This window comes from Tachyglossus aculeatus, chromosome 11, assembly GCF_015852505.1.
Source record: "Tachyglossus aculeatus isolate mTacAcu1 chromosome 11, mTacAcu1.pri, whole genome shotgun sequence".
NCBI lineage: Eukaryota > Metazoa > Chordata > Mammalia > Monotremata > Tachyglossidae > Tachyglossus > Tachyglossus aculeatus.
Genome location: NC_052076.1, coordinates 42,875,843 through 42,893,143, shown reverse-complemented (window position 1 = coordinate 42,893,143; position 17,301 = coordinate 42,875,843). Strand labels below are relative to the sequence as shown.

Sequence of the window (17,301 nt, the reverse complement as noted above, 5' to 3'; positions counted from 1 at the left end):
GGGCGCGTCCCGGCGGGTGGCGGCGGCGTTGGGCCTCCTCCTCCTCCTCCTCTTCCTCTTCTTCTTCTTCTTCTTCCTCCTCCTCCTCGTCGTCGTCGTCGTCCTGGTGTCCCCCGCCTTATGGTCCCCGGCCTGGAGCCGGAGCCGAGCGGCCCGGGCCTGTCCGCCGCCGCCGCCCCCCGAACATGCCCGGCCCGAAGCTGACCACGCAGGCCTACTGCAAGATGGTGCTGCACGGAGCCAAGTACCCGCACTGCGCCGTCAACGGGCTGCTGGTGGCCGACAGGCCGAAGCCCGGCCCGCGGCCCGCCCTCCTGGTCGACTGCATCCCCCTCTTCCACGGCACCCTGGCCCTGGCGCCCATGCTGGAGGTGGCCCTCACCCTGGTAAGCGACCCTCCTCTCACCCTTCGCCCCGGATCCCCCCTCCCCCCCCAGAAGGAACACGCGTTCACATTAATGACCTTGGGCAAGTCACTTCAGCATCATCATCATCAATCGTATTTATTGAGCGCTTACTGTGTGCAGAGCACTGGACTTCGCTTCTCTGTGCCTCAGTTCCCTCATCCGTAAAACGGGGGTTGAGACTGTGAGCCCCACACGGGAGCCCACCTTTTAGACTGGGAGCCCACTGTTGGGTAGGGACCGTCTCTGTATGTTGCCGATTTGTACTTCCCAAGCGCTTAGGACAGTGCTCTGCACATAGTAAGCGCTCAGTAAGTACGATTGATGATGATGATGGTAAGCGCCCCTCCTCTCACCCTTCGCCCCGGATCCCCCCTCCCCCCTCCCAGAAGGAACACGCGTTCACATTAATGACCTTGGGCAAGTCACTTCATCACCATCATCATCATCAATCGTATTTATTGAGCGCTTACTGTGTGCAGAGCACTGGACTTCGCTTCTCTGTCCCTCAGTTCCCTCATCCGTAAAACGGGGATTGAGACTGTGAGCCCCACATGTGAGCCCACCTTTTAGACTGTGAGCCCACTGTTGGGTAGGGACTGTCTCTCTATGTTGCCAACTTGTACTTCCCAAGCGCTTAGTACAGTGCTCTGCACATAGTAAGCGCTCAATAAGTACGATTGATGATGATGATGATGGGAAGCGCCCCTCCTCTCACCCTTCTCCCCGGGCAGGGAGGGGTGGGTGGGTGGGAGGGATCCCCCCTGCCCCAGAAGGAACACGCATTCACATTAATGACCTTGGGCAAGTCACTTCATCACCATCATCATCATCAATCGTATTTATTGAGTGCTTACTATGTGCAGAGCACTGGACTAAGCGCTTGGGAAGTACATGTTGGCAACACATAGAGACAGCCCCTACCCAACATTGGGCTCACAGTCTAGAAGGGGGAGACAGAGAACAAAACCAAACATACTGACAAAATAAAATAAATAGGATAGATAGGTACAAGTAAAATAGAGTAATAAATATGTACAGACATATATACGTAGATACAGGTGCTGTGGGGAAGGGAAGGAGGTAAGATGGGGGGGATGGAGAGGGGGACGAGGGGGAGAGGAAGGAAGGGGCTCGGTCTGGGAAGGCCTCCTGGAGGAGGTGTGCTCTCAGCAGGGCCTTGAAGGGAGGAAGAGAGCTAGCTTGGCGGATGGGCAGAGGGAGGGCATTCCAGGCCCGGGGGAGGACGTGGGCCGGGGGTCACCATCACTATCATCATCATCAATCGTATTTATTGAGCGCTTACTGTGTGCAGAGCACTGGACTTCGCTTCTCTGTGCCTCAGTTCCCTCATCTGTAAAATGGGGATTAGGACTGTGAGCCCCACATGGGACAACCTCATCTCCTTGTGTTCCCCCCAGCGCTTACCTCCTTCCCTTCCCCACAGCACCTGTATATATGTTTGTACATATTTATTACTCTATTTATTTTACTTGTACATATCTATTCTATTTATTTTATTTTGTTAGTATGTTTGGTTTTGTTCTCTGTCTCCCCCTTTTAGACTGTGAGCCCACTGTTGGGTAGGGACTGTCTCTATATGTTGCCAATTTGTACTTCCCAAGCGCTTAGTACAGTGCTCTGCACATAGTACAGCCTCATCTCCTTGTGTTCCCCCCAGCGCTTACCTGCCTCTCTTCCCCACAGCACCTGTATATATGTTTGTACATATTTATTACTCTATTTATTTTACTTGTACATATCTGTTCTATTTATTTTATTTTGTTGGTATGTTTGGTTTTGTTCGCTGTCTCCCCCGTTTAGACTGTGAGCCCACTGTTGGGTAGGGACTGTCTCTAGATGTTGCCAATTTGTACTTCCCAAGCGCTTAGTACAGGGCTCTGCACATAGTCAGCACTCAATAAATATGATTGATGATGATGCTTTGCGCATAGTAAGCGCTTAAATACCAACATTATTATTATTAATCAATCAATCAGTCGTATTTAGTGAGCACTTACTGGGTGCAGAGCGCTGCACTAAGCGCTTGGGAAGTACAGGTTGGCAACATATAGAGACGGTCCCGACCCAACGGCAGGCTCACAGTCTAGAAGGGGGAGACAGAGAACAAAACCAAACATACTAACAAAATAAATAGAATAGATATGTACAGTGGGCTGTCTCTATATGTTGCCATCTTGTACTTCCCAAGCGCTTAGTACAGTGCTCTGCACACAGTAAGCGCTCAATAAATACGATTGATTGATTGACTCCAAAGCCCGGGCTCTTTCCACTGAGCCACACTGCTTCTTTATGCCAATTCTCTATTCTCAGTACCAATAATGGGATTGGTTAACAATAATAATAATGGCATTTATTAAGCGCTTACTGTGTGCAAAGCACTGTTCCAAGCGCTGGGGAGGTTACAAGGTGATCGGGTTGTCCCACGGTGGGCTCACAGTCTTAATCCCCATTTTACAGATGAAGTAACTGAGGCTCAGAGAAGTGAAGTGACTTGCCCAAAGCCACACAGCCGACAATTGGCAGAGCCGGGATTTGAGCCCATGACCTCCGACTCCAAAGCCCGGGCTCTTTCCACTGAGCCACGCTGCTTCTCTATACCAATTCCCTATTCTCAATACCAGTAATGGGATTGGTTAACAATAATAATAATAATCATGGCATTTATTAAACGCTTACTATGTGCAAAGCACTGTTTCACGCGCTGGGGAGGTTACAAGGTGATCAGGTTGTCCCACAGGGGGCTCACAGTCTTCATTCCCATTTTACAGATGAGGTAACTGAGGCCCAGAGAGGTTAAGTGACTTGCCCAGTCACACAGCTGACAGTTGGTGGAGTCAGGATTCAAACCCATGACCTCTGATTCCAAAGCCCGGGCTCTTTCCACTGAGCCACACTTAAGCGCTTACTATGTGGCAAGTACTGCTTTAAGCACTGGAGGAGATACAAGGTGATCGGGTTGTCCCATGTGGGGCTCACAGTCTTCATCCCCATTTTACAGATGAAGTAACTGAGGCCCAGAGAAGTGACTTGCCCAAAGTCACACATCTGACAAGTGGTGGAGTCAGGATTCGAACCCATGACCTCTGACTCCCATTCCCAGGCTCTTTCCACTGAGCCACACTGCTTCTCTAACAAGAAGGAATACTGCATTCAGATTAATAATGGTATTGGTTAAGCGCTTACCACGTGGCAAGCACTGCTTTAAGCGCTGGGGGAGATACAAGGTGATCAGGTTGTCCAGCGCGGGGCTCACAGTCTTCATCCCCATTTTACGGATGAGGGAACCGAGGCCCAGAGAAGTGACTTGCCCAGAGTCACACAGCTGACAAGTGGTGGAGCTGGGATTCGAACCCATGACCTCCGACTCCCAAGCCCGGGCTTTTTCCACTGAGCCACAGTGCTTCTCTAACAAGAAGGAATATCGCATTCAGATTAATAATGGTATTGGTTAAGCGCTTACTATGTGGCAAGCACTGCTCTAAGCGCTAGAGGAGATACAAGGTCATTGGGTTGTCCCACCCGGGGCTCACAGTCTTCAGCCCCATTTGACAGATGAGGGAACTGAGGCCCAGAGGAGTGACTCGCCCAAAGTCACACAGCTGACAAGTTTGCGAGGCGGGATTAGAACCCACGACCTCCGACTCCCCAGCCTGTGCTCCTTCCACCAAGCCACAATGTTTCTCTAAGCACTTACTGTGTGGCAAGCACTGTTCTAAGTGCTGGGGTAGATACAAGGTGATCAGGTTGTCCCACACAGGGCTCACAGTTTAAATCCCCATTTTACAGATGAGAGAACTGAGGCACAGAGAAGTTAAGTGACTTGCCCAGGGTCACACAGCTGACACGTGGCAGAGGTGGGATTCGAACTCACAGCCTCTGACTCCTAAGCCCGTGCTCTCTCCACTAAACCACGCTGCTTCTCAGATCATCCGCAGATTCATTCGGTTGTACTTACTGAGCGCCTGCTGTGTGCAGAGCCCTGTATTGAGCACTTGGAAATAACGTCAGTGCTTACTGTGGGCCAAGCATTGTTCTAAGCGCTAGGGTAGATAATGATATTTGTTAAGCGCTTACTATGTTGCCAAGCACTCTTCTCAGCGCTGGGAGAGATAGAAGGTTATTAGGTCGCACATGGGGCTCACAGTCTTAATCCCCATTTTATAGATGAAGGCACTGAGGCACAGAGAAGTTACGTGACTTGCCCACAGTCACACAGCTGACAAGTGGCACTGGCGGGATTAGAACCCACGATCTCTGACTCCCCAGCGCATGCTCTTTCCACTAAGCCACGCTGCTTCTCATAATAATTGTGGTATCTGTTAAGTGCATACTATGTGCCAGGCACTGTATTAAACTCTGGGGTGGATACAAGGAAATTGGCTGGACACAGTCCCTGTCTTGCATGGGGCTCACAGTCTTAATCCCCATTTTACAGACGAGGCAAGTGAGGCACAGAGAAGCGAAGTGGCTTGCCCAAGGCCACACAGCAGAGAAGTGGTGGAGCCGGGGATCGAACTCATGACCTTTTGATTCCCAGGCCGTTGCTCTAACATCATCAATCGTATTTATTGAGCGCTTACTGTGTGCAGAGCACTGGACTAAGCGCTTGGGAAGTACAAGTTGGCAACATATAGAGACAGTCCCTACCCAGCAGTGGGCTCACAGTCTAAAAGGGGGAGACAGAGAACAAAACCAAACATACTAACAAAATAAAATAAATAGAATAGATATGTACAAGTAAAATAAATAAATAGAGTAATAAATATGTACAAACATATATACAGTATTATGCTATGCTGCTTCTGAGCTAGAGCAATGAGGAGAACCAATCCCTTCGTACAGTGGGCTCACAGTTTTGGGATGGGGAGATTCAGCCTGCCGGAGGGCATCCTCGATGGATGTTTTTGTAGTTATTTCAAAACTGTCGTGTGAGAAACTGCCGTAGATTTAAATGGAAGTGGACATGGTCATCGCTTAGCATCTCACAGAATTAGGATTTCCTCTCAGATTAGAACTTCCTTCTGTGGTTTCACAAAAAAACAGAAGGCATCCCCCGGGCCTGGAATGCCCTCCCTCTGCCCATCCGCCAAGCTAGCTCTCTTCCTCCCTTCAAGGCCCTATTGAGAGCTCACCTCCTCCAGGAGGCCTTCCCAGACTGAGCCCCTTCCTTCCTCTCCCCCTCGTCCCCCTCTCCATCCCCCCATTCTTACCTCCTTCCCTTCCCCACAGCACCTGTATATATGTATATATGTTTGTACATATTTATTACTCTATTTTACTTGTACATATCTATTCTATTTATTTTATTTTGTTAGTATGTTTGGTTTTGTTCTCTGTGTTCCCCTTTTAGGCTGTGAGCCCACTGTTGGGTAGGGACTGTCTCTATATGTTGCCAATTTGTACTTCCCAAGCGCTTAGTACAATGCTCTGCACATAGTAAGCGCTCAATAAATACGATTGATGATGATGATGACGGTTAAGCTGTGACTGAGAAAAAAAAATACCATTCTGTTTAGGGCGCAAAACTAAGAATAAAGAAAACTTGAAAAAAAAATAATCTTTTACAGGAAAAATGCACACCCTTATGCACTTTTAAGGAAGATTTATTCTCAAAGGTTTTAGGAACACAATTTCGTTGGATTGTGACTTTAAAATCTGGAAAAGTTTGCAAGAATTCAGATGTGGGGGCAGCCAATAGAGGATAGGAGAAACTCCTTGAATAGTAACAACTGGGTGAGAGTAGGTAGGCCATCTCCTTGTTAGGTAGAGTGTCCAGAATTTGCTATGGATAAAGACAGCAGTAGGTAAAGAAATGGGATTAGCTCTCCCGAGGCCTCAATTCTCCTGTGATAATTAAAATAAGGATTGAATTCAAAAGTAATGTTCTCAAAGCATGCCTGAAAAAGCCCAAACGTAGAAGTCAGTTGACAAGTAATCAAATTGTAAAAAGTTATTTTTATTTACCTTAGCATCCACTTAAAAGGGGAATTGATCCATAAATTATATTGAATAGCTAACCAAGAAAAACAAAGCCGTTGTGACATTGAATGAAGGTGCGTCTAAATGCCTTTATTATTTGTTTCTAAACGTACTAAGCATTATGAATACCAAGTCAAGTACAGAATTATTCTATAATTTAATGAAGGGAAGAGCTTGTTATGGGCAGGGAACATGTCAGCTGATTCTGTTGTACTTTCCCAAGCGCTTAGTATACTACTGTACACATAAGTGCTCAACAAATACCATGGATTGACTGATTAAAGTTGTTTGAAGTTAATTAGTAAAAGTTAAAAAACCCGAAAATGTCAGCCTTCTCCACTTTTTGTCCCCCCACAGTGTCTACTGCTTTTCAGCTGGTTATTTCATTAAAATGGGCTCTTGCCAACTTTGTAAATCTGGCTTTAGAAAATCAGTGTGTCTGGTTGCTAAGAATAAAAGGCTCAAGTTGGCATCAGACATCCTTGAATAGTCATTGGACTCAAACCAACATCATGCCTTTCTTTCTGGGGTGCAGTTTCAGAGAAGCCATAGTATAGTAAGAGCCTAAATGCTCTCCGTACCTTGGATAAATCACTTTTCTCTGCTTCTGTTTTTTAAAATCAAACAGAAGTACAAAATCCTACCATACTTTAAGAGTGGGAGGTTCTTTGCACAGTTGCCCACACTGTCACCTTTTATGATATGGGAAACAGTACCAGAATAACAAGAGGAAATTTGTCCACTTGTATGAATCAAAAGATACAAGGTTTCTGATGGTCATTCTTTAACAGTAGGTTATTCATTTGGTTTGCAGATGCCTTTTTTTATGGTAGTTAAGCGCTTACTATGTGCCAGGCACTGTATTAAACACTGCGATAGATATAAGATAATCGTGTTAGACACAGACCCTTGTCCCATCTAAGGCTCACAGTCTTAATCCCCGTTTTACAGATGAGGTGACTGAAGAACAGAGAAGTTGTAGTGACTTTTCAAGGTCACACAGCAGACAAGTGTTAGAGCTGGGATTAGAACCTAGATTCTTCTGACCCCCAGGTCTGTGCTCAAATCCACTAGGTCACGCTGCTCCTCAGCCTTCTGTGACTTTAGCCAGGATACATAGTTGATGTAGATAATGGCAAAAACTTTAGCTTAAATATAAAAATCTAAAAAACTTCTGCCATATATGCCTTAAACTAAAAAAAAAAGTCACTGGTGTTTATAAGTACTTGCTTATATGCAGAGCACTATACTAAGCACTTGGGAGAGTCCAGTACAGCAGAGTTGGCAGACATGTTCCCCACCCATAGCGAGCTTTATACCTCTAAAAAGTTCCCACTGACTTGATATTTGACTTAGAAATTACCACCTCCCCTAGACTAATGCCACATCGGTAAGTAATAATTATTGTATTCGTTGAGTGCTTACTATGTGCCAAGCACAGGCCCAGTTCCGAATGGTTATTGAATCCCTGTTTTACAGATGAGGAAACTGAGGCACAGGGACTTCAGTCACCCCCAAGTTCTTTGACTCCCAGGCCTGTACTGTTTCCACTAGGCTTAGTGATTAACTAAATGAATATTAAATACTTTTGGCATACGAAAAATGTAGTGCATCATTGTTGTAAATAAGGGACATAATGTCTCAGTTCAAATGATTTTAACTGAAAGGTAGGTACGTCAGCCCAGAAATAGTGACCTTAAAATGTGAGAATATTAAGCAATGTTCCCTTTTTTTGTGTCTCCAAGCTCCTTGTAGTTAGGGATTGCATCTACCAACTCTGATGTACCGTATTTTCTCAAACGCTTAATACTGTGCTCTGTACACAGTCAGCACTCAGATATCATTGAGTGATTAAAGCGCTTGTTAAAAATTTTAAATTTGAAAATTTTTTGCCTGAATCTTAGTTTCAGCCTAATAAGAAAAACCATTGGTAATCAATTCTTGATGTGGACTCTATAACTGAAGCAGTGGTTTCCTCAGCAACAGTGGCACTATTGCAAGATTGCCTTTTAATCAAACATCTAAATCCATGTCACCCTGTGTCAGTGAACAATTATTCCTTAGCTTTCTTCGATTTGTGGAGTTCCATTTGTAATTATTATGATAGCCAGGAAGTCAGTTTCATGTATGGCTTGCCAAAGGTCAGTAATAAGCAGCTATTTTTGAAAGGAATTTCAGTTCTTAAGAATCAGAACAAATCATGTATATAGTTTTGCTCTCTATTATTTTATCTCGTTACCTAAATTATTCAATTATAAATAGTATAAAGACATATAACACCTAACATTCTGTTTTATGATTCTGATGAGAGAAAGCTCTACGCTTTACAAAATAATATTTTAAAACCATTATTTTGCAATTGGAGCTGTGATCTTTGGGTATTTGATATTCACTCCCACCCAAAGCACTTATGTGCATATCTATGTTATATATTATTAATTATTCATTTATATTAATGGCTATCTCCCCCTCTAGACTGTAAGCTCATTGCGGTCAGGGAATGTGTCTACCAACTCTGTGCTATTGTACTCTCCCAAGTGCTTAATACAGTGCTCTGTAAGTGCTCAACAAAAAACCACAAATTTCTAAATTTACCTTTCAGGAGATGAGGGAGGGATACCATAAGTGAAGAAAGATTTCACCTGGCAGTTACTGCTGAAGCTCTTTCAATGCATCTGCTTTGTTTTCCTAGTTGATGATCTACTTTCCGAGTCAAAACTCAGAACACTTAATAGCAATCACCAGAACATGATCAAAATGAACACATCATTCTTAATATTCTGCTTCTCTATAGAAGATAACTGAAAAGCAGTAATGGGGGTGTGGTTAGGGCAAAAACTTGGAGGGTGATAATTTTCAAAAAAAAAATCACTGAGTAGCATGGCCTAGTGGCAAGAGCACAGGCTTGGGAGTCAGAGGTCATGGGTTCTAATTCCGGTTCCGCCGCTTGTCTGCTGTGTGACTTTGGGCAAGTCACTTAACTTCTCTGTGCCTCAGTTACCTCATCTGTAAAATGGGGATTGAGACCGTGAGCCCTATGTGGGACAATCTGATTACCTTGCATTTACCCCAGTGCTTGGCACATAGTAAGCACTGAACAAATACCACAGGTGTTATTAAGTGCAGTCCAGATTTCATAGATAATTCTTGTATGGACTGGTTCTTGTTTGTTATACCGTACTCCCCCAAGTTCATAGCATACAGTAAGCACCACATAGTAAACACTTAACAAATACCACAGTTGTTATTAAGTGCAGTCCAGATTTTATAGATAATTCTTGTATGGACTGGTTCTTGTTTGTTAAACCGTACTCCCCCAAGTGCATAGCATACAGTAAGCACTCAATAAATACGGCTGAATGAAGTTCTTACTCCATTAGTCTTATGACTTCCACACTTCCATTTTGCTTCATTTCAAGTCAACATTATTTAGCACACCTAGGTGCATTAGGAATGTAGTTCCCATGCTAACAATATGGCTTCTCCTTGGAGAGTATGAGGACCAAGTAATTCAGTGATCTAAGTACTTCTCCATTCGGTGCTGCCATGCTACCCTTTGCCTTTCACTACTTGCAGGGCAGAGAAGAGGTGCTTCAGACAACAAGCTCCTCCTCCTTCACCCCCAAACTCATTCATTCATTCATTTGTATTTATTGAGCGCTTACTGTGCACAGAGCACTGTTCTAAGCGCTTGGGAAGTACATATAGAGCCGGTCCCTGCACAACAGTGGACTCACAGTCTAGAAGGGGGAGATAAAGAACAAAACACAGTGGCATTTGCTAGAGTTGTGCAGGCGTGGAGTGAAGACAGGGGGATTTGTCACTTCCTATTTCTGTCTCTAGCTAGATACCTGGATATCCTATATACAAGCTCATTGTGGGCCGGGACTTTGTTTATTGTTGTACTCTCCCAAGTGCTTAATACAGTACTCTGCACACAGGAATCAATACACTGTCTTAAATAGTGGGGAAATGAGTGGCTCTTCTCTCCCTGGAAAGCGGGTAGCTCCTTAGCAACGTATCAAACATTGGAAAGCAGGACAAGGTTGGAGTGGCCAAAGATCTTTCCCTAAGATTGGAAAGGTGATTCCCACTCTTCCCTTTTCCTCCTCCTCTCCTCCCCCTCCCTCCACCATTCCCCCCCCCCAAAAAAAAACCTGTCCGAATGGGTATATTTAGAAAACATTAGATTTTCTTCATAATTGTATTTTGTTCCTTTTTCAGATTGATTCATGGTGTAAAGATAACAGCTATGTAATTGCTGGATATTATCAAGCTAATGAACGTATGAAGGATGCAAGGTATGTCAGCGCAAAAACATTCTGCTTATTTGTTTACTCTGCCAAGAGATATACATTATCCAAACCTTGTGTGAACCTATGACTGTGTCCTGCCTCCACAATTTGGGGGGCTTTCTAAGGTAAAGAGCTTACTCTGTTCTGTTGTGTCCCTGCCCAAGTATTTATTATTTAAAAAAAAAAAATATGAGTGCCTACATTGCATAGAGCACTGTTTTATATAGACACTTGGGGAAGTAGAAAATTATTTAGGTATAGTCCTTGCCTCTGAGGCATTTACGATCTAAGGGAAAGAGAACAAAGGTGAAAACCATTAATGTGGACATATATATATATATATATATATTCATATAGAATATCTGCTTGTGACAATACTATGCTCTCTGATTGAAGGGGCTAGAGGAGGGCTAGAACTCGGAAATAGCAGCAACTGAGGCAAGAGGGAGAGGAGAAAAAGCATCCAGGAAAAGGAGGCACTTGGGGATGAAAAGGGAGCCAGTCCCTGGGGGGAGGGTCAGGGCAGGAGCAGAATATGAAGTATATCAGGAAAGATGAGCGATAGATCCAAAATAGACAGCTTTGGAAGAAAATTTTGAAAACACTCACATTTTACCACCAGTAGGGAATGATACTTCTGGATATTTAGGTGGCAGCATGGCCTTGTGGAAAGCACAGTCCTGGGAGCCAGAGGACCAGAGTTTTAATCCTGGCTCTGCCACTTGCCTGATATATGGCCTTGGGTAAATTGCTTAACTTGTGTGCCTCAGCTTCCTCATCTGTAAAATGGGGAGTAAATACCTGTTTCCCCTCCTACTTAGAGAGCCCAATGAGGGACAGATTGTGGCCTACCTTAGCACAGTGTTTGGCACATAGTAAGCACCTATATCAACTGCCATGATTATTATTAGAAATCAGGTAAAGATTTTTTTTAAGTATATTTTCTGTAGCAGGAGTTTGATATGTACGTACCATTTCCAATTTTAATGAAACTGAACCATTGTAGGCGGTAGCTTTGCTTATTCCTGTAGGGTCGGACATTTGTTTTAAAACCATACAATAAAACCTCTCCAGAGACCTGGTAGAAAGACACATTTGAAAAGTGGAGTTAGTTATGGCATGTGCTAGAATGTAAGGCCAATTCTGAATCAGTACTGGAATATGGAAATTTCTGCTGTACAACTCAGAGAAGGAAAACCTGAAAGTAGTATATTCAGTTGGGATCCTGAAATGTGAGCATCTGTAACTGTAACCCTGAGGAAAGCCATTTTTATGTGCACTAATTGCTAGAATATGAATAATTTGTTTTGGTAGGAAGCTGAGAGCAATTCCAGCGTGGTTTAAGGATGAGAATAGGAAAGGAAAGGTTGGTGAGTGCACTGTGTCTAATTGAACAATTGCATTTTCTGCTATTCACTGGTAGGTCAGTGGTGCTGAGAGATTATAGGGTTGGAGCCAGTGACCATTTGTAAATAAAGTGGACTTCAGCTTGGAAGACAGAATGGTCTGTTACAATTGAAGGGGAAAGGAATTATTTTGTTAAAATACATGTAATTATCTCATAATTGGAAGTCCGAGCTCTGCCTTCAAGTTATTTTCCCCTCTGTATTTACTAGCACCTGTGAGTAGTCTCCTGGGCTAGTCTGAAGGTGAATGCTGAAAAATTGAGAAAGGCAAGTTATCTTCTATGGACAGACCAAAAAAAAACAATCTCAATGGAATTTTTCAGATAAATGAGCAGGAAAACCTAGTGCTTGGCCTTGTAAGTAGATGCATTATGTTTAATTCATGCAATATTTAGATAGCAGAAGTGGGGGGAGATTTTTAAGAAGTTCCTTTTAGCACCTGAATGTAAGACTCGATAAAGTAGTGGTCACGTACAGAATATTGCATCTCTGGTTGCCAAGTGAAGGAAGCAGTTTTAAGAATGCGTTTACCATTTTGTTTGGCCATAACGGTGTTTCTCTCCTGTCCTTAATAGCATTTACTGTCAGTTGATGTAAAACTCCCATCAGTTAACTTGTTTTTTCTTTTGTAGTCCAAACCAGGTTGCTGAAAAAGTAGCCTCTAGGATCGCAGAGGGCTTCAGCGACACTGCACTCATTATGGTATAAAACTTCATTGTGTTGGGGTTTTAATGTTTCTGGCATTCATTTGGGGCCTCTGTATGATTCTCAGATCCCCCCCACCCCAAGATGTACTTAATTTGTTTTCCTTTAGAACAGAATGCCCCTCTTTCCCTAACCCATTATCCCACACCCTTACTTTAAGGAAGGCACCAAGCGTCTCATTCAGAAGGCCATTGTTTGATTGTCATAACCTGTAAAGCTCCTTAAAATGAAAACAACTGGTATTTTTCCAGGAGAGAAGGGAAGGCAAGGCTGAGGCAGTCACTGCGATCATCCTTGCAACCGGGTTCAGGGGCTTTGTGGAGAGCCACGTCGTGCGGTTTGCCTTCAAAGAAAGAACTGCTGTCACTTAATCATAACAAGGGAGATTTGGAAGTCCCCTTCCCAGCAGGAAATTCACATCCGCATATCCTGACCTATTTATTTCATCACATACCGGGTGTCTTGGGCACAAATTCCAGGGAAATGCCACATTTGGCCCTGGTGCCCGCACTGCTGCCATGGGATTTTAGTGAAAGGTTCCGGTTGGTTCGAACTGCCCTGTTTCCTTTCTGTTCAGCCTGTTCTTACTATTGATATTGTTTATCTTGCCTATTAGGTGGACAACACTAAGTTTACTATGGAATGCATGGAACCCACCATTCATGTATATGAACACCATGAAAACAAGTGGAGGTGCAGAGACCTACACTAGTGAGTGGCCTTTATTTATTCAGAGAATTTTGAATGTGAATCATGTTACCACTTCCCCTTTTATGCTGCCAGTTTGGCTCTCAAGGAGACCATCCTTCCAGAAAGACAGTTCTTAACCGGAGATACTATTTTGGAGTTATTAATCAATGAGAGAAAGTGGACATACATTTGGACAGAAGAGATCTTAGTCCTCTAGACTGTAAGCGTAAGGGAACACGTCTACCAATTCTGTTGTTACTGTGTTCTCCACACACAGTAAGCAATCAAATACGGCTGATTGAGTGATTGGAGTAAAACGTAAAGCTCTTTATCAGGTTACTAGAACGCTGCATTAAACCACCGAGGAAGGTTGAATCCTCAGTGGCTTAATCACTTGCTTAGAAGCATAGGGTTGGGCAGATGAACTTGGGGGACTCCTCCAAGATCATTTCTATGAGCTATATACTGTAATCAATCAATCAGTCATATTTATTGAGCGCTTACTGTGTGCAGAGCACTGTACTAAGAGCTTGGGAAGTACAAGTTGGCAACATATAGAGGCAGTGGGCTAAGTCTAAAAGGGGAAGACAGAGAACAAAACCAAACATACTAACGAAATAAATAGAATAGATATGTACAAGTAAAATAAATAGAGTAATAAATATGTACAAACATATATACATTATATACAGGTAATAAAAGTAGTAATAATAACAGTAGTGGTATTTGTTAAGCACATTCTCTGCACCAAGCACTGTACTAAGCACTGGGATAGGTGCAAAATAATCAGGTTCCACACATCTAGTCCCCATTTTGCAGATGAAGGAACCGAGGCCCAAAGAAGTTGACTTCTCCATGGTCACACCATAGATGTGCAGCAAAACCGGGATTAGAACCCAGATCCCCAGGCCCGTACTCTTATGCCTGCTGTGATTGAGAAACCCTTGTCTTGTGTTTGTAGATCATTTTAGCACACTCTTGGTGATTAATAAGTGTTTGATCATTAAAGAAAATAAACAGCAGTTTATTCTTTGAACATGTGGCATAGGGGAGGGAACACAGACCTGGGAGTGAGAAGGTCATGGGTTCTGACCTTGGCTCTGCCACTTGTCTTCTGTATGACAACGGGCCAGTCACTTCACTTCTCTGGGCCTTGTTTACTTTATCTGTAAAATGGGGATTGAGACTGTGAGTCCCACGGGGGACAGGGACTGTGTCCAACCCAATTTTCTTGTATCCACCTCCGTGCTTAGTACAGTGCCTGGCCACAGTAAGTGCTTCACAACTACCACAATTATTATTATTATTATTATATTTTATATTGTGTTAAGTAATTTACAGCTTCACAACTTTATTTCCTGCCCTTTGCCTTAGGTTTGACTTAATTGACCTCAGTCATATGCCATTCCGTCCTGACTCCTGTACTAAGAATAACCCTGTATGATTGCTAAAATCACCTTCACCTGTTTGACTCACCATTATAATTCTTCAAGTTGTTCCTTGTATCTACATTGTTTGTATTCTCAATTTGTAAGCTTAGCCGAGCGGGTACTTCCTTATCTGCACTGCAACCACCATGGAACATCTGTGTGTATATTTAATTAATAAACCCTGGTTTTTCTGTCAGTCAGCACCATCTGCTTTGTGTACCATTCTGTGTGGGTTTGTTCTTCCTATCCTCTTCATTGATAGGGGCAACAGAGGTTATTTTCCTTTTAAGAAGACTATTAATTCCACTTTATTTGACCTCGCAGTGATTATTGTGAAGACTGGCCCGAAGCGCAGAGGATCTCAGCATCTCTTTTGGACAGCAGGTCCTATGAAACCCTCGTGGATTTCGACAACCACCTGGACGACATCCGAAATGACTGGACAAATCCAGAGATCAACAAAGCTGTTCTACACTTGTGTTAGGGAGGGAGTCCACTGACTGATTTATGGGCATTTCCACTACATTGGAGAGAAATATTTTTTAATGTAAATAGAGTAGTGTCTCCGACCTTAGGTGGAAAGCCAACCGTTTTGAGAAGTGGCAGGTGCCTTGGAAGAGGCCGTAAATCTAGCAGTCAAATCTTTTTTAACGCAAATCTCTAGATGAGGTACGAGCTGCCAAATCTAGCATCCCTGTGGATCCCTTCCCAGTGGCAGTGAATGTTGCTATAACCTTCAAAATCAAAGCTATTTATGCTTGTCCAAGATTGTTCCTATTAAACAGTTTTAACTAACCTTTTATAATCTTGAGAGAATTTTTAAGACATATGAACTGTATTTAAAAAAAACCAAATCTTATCCTTGAATGTGTTTATTTTTAATATATATATTTTTAAACCACGTCAATAATACGAAGTACAGTGATAGAACCAAGTCAAGAGATCCACCACTGGTGTACTCAGAACCAGACTGGTGTATGAAAGTCAGACACACTGTGGAAGATTACACACCATGCACGTACTATATGTTTTTACAGTAGTTGAACATTAGTCATTACAAAAGAGTTCTACTTAAGCAATATTGTTTTCACAGAAGCTGCAGAGACTACAAAACACAGTGGGAATAAACCCACTGTTGCCTGAGAAACCTTTATAATTAAAGGCCGAAACAAACATTGTAAGGAGGACTTTGGAGCACAGTGAAACGGTTCTCGATCAGCTGAACAGCTCTGAAGTGTACTGAAGAATCAGGGAGTTGAAAAAAAAATGACATTTTCTGGATTACCTGCAGGCTTCAGCTGGATTTTAAAACCACCAGACAGCGCTAAACTGATTTAGATGATCCCTTCCATAGTTCTGAAACATATCTGACTATGAAACAGTGGAAATTTGATCCGTCTCATGTTTGTATCAGAAGATCGTAGGTACATTGATTCTCATTTAACTTTGTGTCTTAATTACCCCCTTTGGTGTTTCAAATATAATCTTATCTGTTGATAGGCAACTTATGGTGCCATGGCATTTGTTAATCAAACGTAATCAAAAGTACCTTGATTTGTTCCTTTTACGTGGGTCACTGTGTACAATGTTTCTAGTACTGTACCTTCTTTTACTGCTTCTCTTCGCTGACTACATTAAGAAAATTTGTTAACGATTTGGTTAACCCAGCAAATCTGAATTGGTTAATTTTATATCATTCAAAAAACTTATTTTCACCAGTAAAAAGTATTTCAAACATCATCTGCAAGATAAGTCTGTCTTAGTACATCACATGAGATAGTGGTTCTCCCGCTAGCCATTTCCCTTCCGTTCCTTTCTTTTTCATTTAAACAGGCAAATTCATCTCTGGGGCTGGGCCTCAAAAGTAGCTATGCACTCTTAAATAGTTCACTTTATTCCAAGGAAATTACAAAAATCATTTGTAAAGTTATTGGCAATTGAAAACCTCAACATGCCTGGGAGTCAGAAGACCTGGGTTCTAATCCTGGTCCACCACTTGCGTGCTGTGTGACCTTGGGGAAGTCACTTCACTTTCCTGTGTCAAATTCATTGCCTATAAAATGGGGAGTTGACGGCTGTTCTCCCTCCTACTTAGACTGTGAGCCTCATGTGAGACAGGGGCGGTATCTTTCCCAGCACTTAGCACAATGCTGAGCATATAGTAAGTGCTAAAATACTATATATTAGTATCATCATTCTTATTTAAAGGAGTTTGTGAATAAAACTATTTTGCAAATATAATAGTGGGCAGAGTCAAGTGATCTAGGAAAAAGTACCTCCTTCTTCGAGGTGATCATCCCCACAGTTGGTTTTCCAAACATGATGGTGGATTTATTCATAATAGCGTATTTAGATCTTTGTTTTTTTA

General features: G+C 43.0%; 1 protein-coding gene across 1 annotated transcript; it reads left to right on the top strand.

Annotated features, from left to right (window-relative positions):
• On the top strand, positions 1-16,673 carry EMC8 (ER membrane protein complex subunit 8). Its single transcript, XM_038754691.1, has 5 exons — positions 1-386; positions 10,632-10,708; positions 12,741-12,810; positions 13,430-13,524; positions 15,258-16,673. Exons 1-5 carry the CDS (start codon positions 186-188, stop codon positions 15,415-15,417), a joined length of 603 nt encoding a protein of 200 aa, XP_038610619.1. The 5' UTR covers positions 1-185; the 3' UTR covers positions 15,418-16,673.
• Positions 16,674-17,301: the final 628 nt, after the last annotated feature.

Excerpts from the sequence above, each read along its gene's own strand:
- EMC8 (XM_038754691.1), top strand. The coding sequence starts at position 186 with ATGCCCGGCCCGAAGCTGACCACGCAGGCCTACTGCAAGATGGTGCTG. Across the intron at positions 10,709-12,740 it reads GAACGTATGAAGGATGCAAG|TCCAAACCAGGTTGCTGAAA; the intron begins GTATGTCAGCGC and ends TTTCTTTTGTAG. Across the intron at positions 13,525-15,257 it reads AGGTGCAGAGACCTACACTA|TGATTATTGTGAAGACTGGC; the intron begins GTGAGTGGCCTT and ends TTGACCTCGCAG.